This window comes from Rhopalosiphum padi, chromosome 4 (genome assembly GCF_020882245.1).
Source record: "Rhopalosiphum padi isolate XX-2018 chromosome 4, ASM2088224v1, whole genome shotgun sequence".
Taxonomy (NCBI): Eukaryota; Metazoa; Arthropoda; class Insecta; order Hemiptera; family Aphididae; genus Rhopalosiphum; species Rhopalosiphum padi.
The window spans coordinates 35023454-35034021 of NC_083600.1; the positions used below are offsets into that span (position 1 = coordinate 35023454).

Below are 10568 nucleotides of genomic sequence, written 5' to 3' on the forward strand. Positions count from 1 at the left end.
CGAACGCTTTCGCATTACAAAAGAATATATTCCGGAGAAGAGCAAATTGTAAACGAATAAATACAAATACCGTCGGCTACACAAACTTAACGTAAACTTACACGTACCATAAATTATATAATATGATCCGGTAAACTATAATTTTATGTTGTGTGACGACTGTGGACGGTGTTATAAATAATATATATAAGTATCTGATCAAATTTAATTCACTGTAAAATTGACGGCAATCATGACTACATTATGTGCTGTATCGTCGTATCGACTGTGTGATACCAAACAGATTTTACAAATGCATAATATTATATAAGAAAATCTAGACTTTACATTAAAGCAGTTAAACGAATTCACCGATATAATAAAAATTACATACATACCGAGAAGATGAACGATAAACGTGCTAACTGGAATCACAACTTTTTAAAACAAAACCAAATAAACCAGTTACAACAAGTAGGTACCTACCTACACTACGTTCTCGTCATTAACACTATCGTTTCATTCATCAAACATTCAAATATATGGATAACCGCTAGTACATTAATTTAACAGTTTACCTATTATTTAAACGGAAAAGAAAATAACTGATAAATAATATTATGAAGTTAAAATAATTTGTTTTGGATTCTGAGTGGTACATAAATTATAGTTTTTTTTTTTTTTTTGATTTCCTGTTGGTTGTGTACGTGTTTTGGGTAAAATTATATTACTGTATATACCTACATTTAACGTGACCCCTTGTATTTTTTCAAAATCCAAGTGTAGTTAGGATTGAATTGTTTTTAGAACGCCATAAATTTAACATCACATCATTAAGGACAAATAAAGTACCCGTTGATGTATTAAACCGGGCTTATTAAAATTTTAAATCATTTTTAATTGAAACAGTACAATATTAAATAATTTTTTTATCAAATTATCGATAATCTCAAAAAAATTGTTTTTGTTTTTTTGATAATCTATAGTAGGTACATTCATTTAACATGTTAAATATATAATAAGTATGCGATATATAATAACATTAATAACATAATAATATAATTAGGAATTAAGAAATCTCACATTGGTTACACCCTTTGATTTTTTATACCATTTAAATATTATTAATTAACTATTATCGTAGTATACCTATGTAATTAGCATAATATTATTCAACTGTGCCGTCTGTATCCTAATTATACATATAATTATATAATTTAATTTTAAGTGTATTTAATAGTTAAACATTTCAAGTACTTAGGCAGCATTAAAACGAATTATGGAACATTAAGAAAAGAAATCACAAGCAAAATAAGACAAGCGAAAAATAATTTTCTCAAAAATAAAAAGATACCGACCTCAAAAAATAGGAACATCGAACATAATAATTAAAAAGAAGCTAATAAAAATGTATGTCTGAAAAGTGATATTATATTAGGTATAGACAATAAATAAATAATTATAGAATATGTTTGAGGTTCTAGAAATTTGGTGTTTGAAAAAAATGCAAGTTAGAAGTTGGACTGAAAAATAGTAATTGAAAAAACGAACATTAGTAAATACTCTAACTAAAATGAGAAGGCAGATGATAGTATGATACATAAAGACACACCTTTAAAGTATGGTGAAGAATCATACAGCTTAATAACTGAACAATTTTAGAAGAAACAAGATTAATCATTCAAAAGGAGGAAGACCTGGAACAAGATACATTAGTGAGAGCCGAGAGGTATTTTCTATTCCTACAAATAAGGACGTGCTAAACAATAGGGAAACAGGAAACATGGAAAACCATTTGTTGTAAATAAATTTGTTATAAACCAATTAAGATTGAAAAATTAAAAAAAAAGTGAGGCAATTGTTCTACCTCAAACACCTTCATGTCCACCACTGTATCGCTGAAATTGTCCTTACCAATAACATTTTTCTAGTTATATATTAATATATTTATATTTTGGTAATAAGTACTTAAATATTAATTATATTCCTACTACTCGTTCTACTATAATACATAATAATATAATAACCACATAGGTTGTCTCTGTCTTACGAACTTAATATTACCGAAATGTATAGTTTTGAGTTTCCCCTTATTTCTGGTGTAAAGCAACCTAACTTGATGGTACGTGTATGTCATCATAAGGCTTCGGGACTTGTTGCACTTAAAATTATCGAAATATACAGTGAAAATCATCAAAATATGTTTAAAAATATGCAGCTAATTTTTTATTTTGTTTTTGAATAAACATAAAGCATATTATAATTATAAAAAGAAAAATTTAAAAATTAGGTAGGTACACAATAAAAAACGTGAAAAAAAAACTAATTTAAAATTTATAAAAAAAAATTGGTATATAATACAATTGTCGATATTGTCGATAAAAAGGTTGATTCTCAACTTCTCAAGCCACAAAGAAACTATCGTAAACAGACGGGTCAAAGTACGAATCAGATACGATAGAATTACGATCTTAATTTATTTAAAAAATATTTTTGAATATTTTCCAAATATGATTTTCCTCAACAATTTTACTTACATACAAATTTAAATAATACATAATATGCACAAATATGCTAAAAATTTCTCGAATATGCATTTTTCCTAAAATATGACAAAATATACAAAAATATGCAAATTTAAACTTAGTATTTAGTTTCACCATTTTATAAAACAAATTTATAACTCACCTAGAATAATCTGCGACCACTACAAAAAAACACGCAAATGCAAGAAGTCCCGAACCCTAGTCACCATATTTTATCACCAGCACTAAGATATTCAGAAATTATCTTATGTTTGCAACTTTATACTATGCCCAGAGGCGTCTTCAAAGGGGGAGGTGTAAATCGCCTTTACTTTGTAGCTTCTTAAAACTTAGTTTATTTTAGTTAATGTTTCTGTAACTGAATTGTATCTGTATACCTATCAACCTATATAAATAACTTCATTAATATTAACACCATTGTATTTTTAATATTATTAATTAATATAATAATGTATATACTATATACATTATACAATATAGTATATACATACTTAATTAAATTACATTTTATGTTCTCAATAAAATATGTGATTAAAAAGTATTTCGGGAAAAATTCTAAGTCGAAAATTAAGCCGATGCAATTATTATTTAATCTATCAACCAGATATTCTTGTGAAGTTGTGAATGATTTAAAATAGCATTTTACTTTGATCTATAATCACTATTAAATTCTTATAATAATTTTTCTTAAATTGTAAAATATAAAATATTTCAAACTTCATGTTCTATAATAGTTTTTGTTTTATATTACTTCAACATATTATATTATTACTTATTATGTATTAGTATAATCAAACGTTTCATAAAAAAGATATTCTTTACAATGTCGAGTACTCTGATCATTATATTAACGTTTAAGAAGTTTTTCCTGTTTTTAGTAAAAATCATAAACATTTTTTGCAATGCAAACTATTGTTCTACGCTTAGGTAATGTAGGTATTTTTTTTAAATTAAGACCGCCTAAACTAAATGGGTATTAATTATTTGAATATCAATATTTTACAGGGTAATTCTAAGCATGCCCATACATTCATCACCATTTTCTTTAATAATTAATTTATTAAAATTTTAATTTTCTGCAACTTTTAAATATATACTTAATATTGGGGTATTACCTTATCACTGTTATTTTTTTAACTGGATTAATATATTTTTATTATTTTTATATTATTTTATAATAAATTTTTTTAATGTATAATAAAACACATACCTATGGCACACAATTTTCTATTTATGTTTATAAAATATTCTTAGAATAAACATTTTTTTTCTTCGTATTATTAATGATAAAATAATGTTGAAAACGTCCAGGGTTGAATTTTATCCTACAGGCACTCTTGATGTTTTCCGTTGACCGTTTCACGAAAAGTTACACATACGGGCGGTATTAATACAAAACAAACACTAAATTACACAAAGAGGATGCTACACTTGTATATGTTTTGTCTTCGTTTTAAAAACATACTACATAACAATGAGTTAGTATCAAAGCTAAAAGTAAGAGCATTTATCTGGACTTAAGTGTTGATTTGTTTTCGTTATTTTATTTTTTAAGCTAGATATTAACATTTTAAACTAATAAAAATATTTAACATACTCATATCTTACATAAAAATTAAAATATCGAAAAAAAATCAAAGCTTATAAGCACAGCTAATAATGTTCATCTTTAACTTTGATAATAGATCAATTTATTCCAATATTATTAAAATTAAGAACACACAATTAGTTCTACTGAACGCAAACTTGCTATGTAATATGTTTTTAAAACGAAAAAAACACATGCAGGATTGCGTCCTCTTAGATTAACAATAGTTTTCATTTCACGAAATAGATAAAAATTTGTGCTCATTACATATATCATTTACATATTTCCATTATAATATACGTTTAAAAAATGTATCGATTATAATAAATTATCAGTTAAGAAAGGTAGTTAAAAATGAAAAATAGAGAAAGTTAATATAACTATTTGATGTGTCTATATATGTTGAAAAACATAGTTAAGGATATTTACAAGTAAATTCTATGAAAGTTTTAATTCCTGACAGAAGTCAGAAAGTAATAGCATTTGGTATATATTGTTTAAAGTATAAACATTAAACAGTAATATATATTATTTATGAGTATTCGCTATTCAACGGTAATAGAAATATCTAGTCACGGGTTCAAGTGAAAGCCTAAAGTCATGATGTTATTTATGGAAGAATTCTTGTTTGCAGAAACTATGTTAATTTTTCGTCTTTATTATATACTCACGTATTACCGACATACAGTTTCTTTGTTTTAAAACACATTAAAATCTATACAAGTTACTGATATACTGTTTTACTGTCACATGTTACTATTATTTTGCTTTCTCTAATAAGTATAAAAATGTTTACTTGAGTTGCTGATACCAAAATGTTGACCCTAACTCGGATCATAAAATATGATATAAATTATAAATGTATATTGCTACAATATATATTACAAAAACGATTAGTAACATACTCAATAAAATCAATTTTATATAGTTTATACTGTTTATAGTCATTATACCTACCTATTGCCAAGCTATACATCAAAATTATAGGTATGAATGTTGAATAAATTAATTGGATTCAGTGGTTGATGATCACCTTGAGTATTAAAAAAATAAAAACCATAATAATAACACATATTATTACTTTCTCCTTTGAATACATGGAAATCTTCAAATAATTTTTGATTAAAGGAATATTAAATACTAACATGATACTCAGAACAGATTCAAAATATTGCTAAGCAATATATTTTTAGTATATACCAACACCACATATATACTTAAACTGAACATTTTTCATGAAAATGGAACTAAAACAATGTAGACCAGTCAATTCTTCGTAATAATAATTTATTATTTACTAGGTAGATCATTGTAACATTTGATTTACAGATAGATTTTATAAAAGAAACATTTATATAAATTATACTTACTTGTTTTCTATAAAACCATTTTAAATCTAAATATATAAATATTTTAGCACAAATTACCTCTACCATACTATCATATATATCGTTTTTCTCAATTTCATTGCAGAATTCGAATCATTATTGATATTTAAACATAATACTACGCTGTAGCACATCAGTGTACTGGCTGTACTGCTCATTCCTACATTTAACATACATTTTGAAGTTTGCTTCAATCATAATCATAAATATCGTTCAATAATTTAATCCCCATTTATATGGTATCTACTCGTATAGTTATTGTATAAATAACCAAATTAAACATATCAAATCAAATCAATTCGCCTTAACAACAAAATATAATGGATCCTCCGTGGTTTGTATTAAGTACTTATATATGTATTGTAATATATTTAGGAGTATAAGTACATACGACACATTTACAGATAACAAACAGATATCCAAACAATTTATCAGTAGTATTTTTTAAGCTAGAATCCTGGAACAGTAGATAAATAAATAAACATTTAAATTATTAAAATAAATTATACATATTTATTCTTTTAATTGAAATATTTTGTGATAAAATATATATAGGTAAATATACATAAACACGGTTTAATTGTATATTCGTATATAGTGTTACCTACATAAATTGATTATAACAGATCATGTTTATTGTTTGTAATATCTTTAGGGCATATAGGTACTAACATTAAATAATGATTATCCATGCATAGAAAGTTAATATAGGTAATGTATATATGTATAAGTATTTGTCAAAAAAAAATATTAATAATAATGAAACAGTGGGTGAAAGCACTTCCGTCGAAAAATAAACACTTTCTCTGTTTAAAATTAATCGATAACAATATTGCATAAGAATCGTATCATGTAAATGCATAATGTGTAATAGATTTCAACGTTGAAAAATATTAGAAAATATAAAAACATTATTATTCGGACTGCGGTTGACACAAGTTAATCAGACTTATTTTAGGAAGACAAACTAAATAATATTATGTATAGACCAAATTAAATTATATAATCATGTTTTCACTGTTTTCCAACTTGATCTACTTGAGTTTGCAGATTGCTAACCACCTCTGGAGGCACGTGGTCGCCGAGGATCTCGAACAGGTTGATGGCCTGTGAGCCAGGTATCGACTCGTATGCGACCAACTCTACACCTTCTTGAACCTTTTGAATTTGAGCATTTTGCGGTATAAGATGTGTACTTTGAGCTTGCCTGATGGCTTCGTTTGTGAAAATAGCTCCATCTTTAGATCCTTGAGGCATTGCCAAGCACACAGCCATCATGCATGTGCCCAAAACCACAACGGTCATAAATGAATGCATAGTTCTAGTGGGGGAAAAACATATTTAAAAAACTCGTTATGCCATGACCCAACAAGCTTAATGCTCATAAATACAATTATTATAATTGATAGGTATATCAGTATAATATATTAATATCAATAAATGTAGGTAATACTATTACCTACTATACAGTATACATAATTGTATATTATACATTCATCTCAAACACTCCCTATATGACTATATATATATTTATATATTATAATTATATATAATATATGATATTTTAAACTCCCGCTGATTTATGTATATATTTCATAATCTAAAAATCCTAGAAAAATAAATATTTCAATGACGAAATCTAAAATCAAATGTACCTACAGCCCAAATTAAGTAGACACATTTATCAATTTTATCGATAAGTAATCATGAAAAGGTCATCCAATTTATTCGGTAGATATAATTATTATTACTAACAAAGTTATAATTTTTGTTGGAATTCCAACTTAATCATCTAAAAATAAAATTATAGTGAGATGCGATAAAAATATTCCGAATTACTTAGGATACCAGACTGACGCAATTTCAGATTATTATGACTATACTACTATATTATGTATTTATATATATTATATCATAAAAAAACATCTCATCCCCGGGCCACTGCATATGTTGTCAACGTCTTACAAATATAGAAACATACAAATCATACAATACTGTAGGAATTATCCATATAGTAGAGACTAAAGTACAATATAGGAAATTTGCGTTCAAACAAATTTTGTGTTGTTAGTTTTAATATTAGAGCGAATATCACTATTATATCTATAATTCTCTAAACTTAAAGGAAAGAATAATATCTACGTTTTTACGTTGATTTTTACGACAATTTAATTTTTAAACAAGTTACGATTACATAACATATTTCAATTTAAAAAATACTCATAACTTAAATAAAAATTAAAATAACGTAGATACAAACATAGATAATGTACATACCTTTAAATTGTATAATACGTAAATTCACTCTAATATTAAAAAAATGAAATAACACAAAATCAGATGTGAACGCGATCTTTAGAATGACATATTCCTAAGTAATCTCCAATCAGTAAAATATTATCCAACACAAAACAATATTTATGATGGCTCATTAAAATTTAAAAACATTATTATACAAGCCTACATAATTTACGAAAGGTACTTTAAAAACAATAACCTATTACAATATAAGTGTTACATATGCTTACTATTAAGGTTCAAATATACATAAAAAAATATATATATTTTAAAATAATAATTATTATAAATTTAAATAATTTTGTAAAATTATTAAGTAAATAAAAATTATTACCATTGTTTGCTTTTCTTTTACACTTAAATTAACCGATGCGTAAAATACGAGTAAGTATTCAATTTATAAAACAAAATTTAATTTTTTTAAAAAAATAATGAAACTATACCTATAATAGGCTATTAGTAAAGTATATCAATCAATAACATTTATCTGTAAATTATCTCAATATTTTAACTGTTTAATAAAATGTAAAATATTTTTTTTCATTTTTATTATCAATATTGATTTTCTTATAATATAAACTTCAATAGTTCAATCGTTCATTCTCAGTCATGTTTTATGTTTAAAGTAATGTCTTTGTAATTTTTAAACAAGTTAACAAGTATAAAATTATGTTTGCTGATAAATTAACTAATGGCTGTTTGAATTTCAGTTAAATTTATAATAACAAAAATATTTGAATAAATTAACAATAATAAATTTAGTTTAAACCTAACAATCGCCATTGTTTATTGTTGTTAAATATTAAAATTATCTATTAAAATAAAATAAGTAAATATAGCTTACCTGATATAATAAAACGTTTGTTAACTTCGATGTGTTGACTCAGGAGTCACAATATAACGAAAGAACGCAGTGTTTTATAAGAGGACTAAAACAAATCGTGTGATGCGAGTACTCAAGTGGGAGTACTGTCAGTAGCGAATTGAATTACTTTCTCCAGGATAATTTATGAAAAACCTTTCATTAAACATAATACGCACGTGTCAGTGTCAGTGGATATTCATTTAATTTTGTTCGGTACAAGTTTCCAAACAACATGAGGTGTTTTCAATATTAATATTTGATGCATTAAAATATTATTAAAAATATAAAAAACATCTTTTATTGGCAAAATAATAGTTTCTAAAAATCACACAAAAAATATAGCAATTTGATCGTTGTGCGCACGACTTGTTGATAATTTATAAGTATCAATTATTGTAAAAAGAAAATATTAATTTAGCTCGCTAGTTTACTTACCTAAGTTGAAGCATTAGAAATAAATCATCTAAAAGAGAAAACAGCTATACTGTTATTTCAATTTGTATCTAATATGTTAAATCCTATAAATACCCACGATTTAAAACAAATGCAAAAATACAAAACATGAGTATATTATAGACTATATAGTAACCAGTAAGTATTCACCGGCTACCAAGTACATAGTATAATTTATATACAGTAATAAAGTCGCATAACAAAATAAAAAAAATGAATACTACAACATGACCAAATACCTAAATAATTTTTTTAAAATTGATTAATTTTGTAGGTACTTTAACTTTAGTATTAACATTTTATAAGTTATAAGAACCTAAGCATATAAAAGTAAGCTTTATACCTTTTTAAATTGTTGAAATTGCTTTTAATAAGTCTTAGGCAAAATTTGTAATCAATAGCTTTTTTTATTGAATTAATTAATTAATAACTTTAAACAAGTACCTAAGTACATTATGATGACTGATTAGGTATTAGGCATTAGGCATTAGGTATGTCAAAATCAAAATATAAATAAATACTTTCTTATCTATATTTTATGATAACCAAATAATACCTACACAAATATTTTAATAGAGAGAATTATTAATACATTAATTCATATTATAGTATTATACATAAAATATCGACAATTAAGTTAGAATTAAATCATTATTAATTATTATATATGTTTGAATATCCGTCATCCGATGTCAAAATTTGAAGTTCAATCACTCATAATAATGTGCTTATTTTAAGTTTTAAACTAATCTTTTTCTATTTTCTAGTAGATAAGTATATCGTATTATAGCATACAATTTTCAAACATTAAGTGATCAAATAAAAATATTTTTATAGTTATGTCACAACTATTAAATAAGTACTAATATAAATATTTTATGAAATTTTGTTTATTAAAAACCACATGCAAAATTTAAGATTTTTACTATGAAGCGCCAAGCGTGTATGAATACACAAAAACAAATATATTTGATAGTTGATTGACTTGATTTTTATTCAATACATTCATCACTCTGCTTAGAATGTAATATGAACATCAAAAAATTCTAGTGACACGTTACTGTTACGCTGTTGAAATATACCACAATTATGTGTCAAACCCAAGTATGAGGTAGGTATTCTTTTTTTTATATATATAAAGTATATTTACAATCTGTATTACATAGCACAATAAGTGAATTTGATAATTTATGTATATTTTAACTTTGAATAACATGAGAAGGGAGGCTAACCAGTGAATTACTGGCAGTGATGGAACCCAACTCAGGTAGGTATTCTAAAAGAAATAAATGTAGGTATATATTTTTTTAAATTAACATAATATTATATTCTGTTCTTATTAATTAAACAGATAAGTAGGTATTCTACAAATTAGAAAAAATATAGTTTTCCTGGGATGAATTATTATTGTCCGCCACTAACAATAGTATAATACTTACTTATTATACGAC

General features: G+C 25.0%; 1 protein-coding gene across 1 annotated transcript; it reads right to left on the reverse strand.

Moving 5' to 3' along the window:
* Positions 1–5991: 5991 nt before the first annotated feature.
* LOC132930443 (uncharacterized) lies at positions 5992–8789 on the reverse strand. The gene is made up of 2 exons (XM_060996321.1): positions 8644–8789; positions 5992–6822 (listed from the first exon to the last, which is right to left on the reverse strand). Exon 2 carries the CDS (start codon positions 6816–6818, stop codon positions 6516–6518), a length of 303 nt encoding a protein of 100 aa, XP_060852304.1. The 5' UTR covers positions 6819–6822; positions 8644–8789; the 3' UTR covers positions 5992–6515.
* Between the last annotated feature and the right edge of the window lie 1779 nt (positions 8790–10568).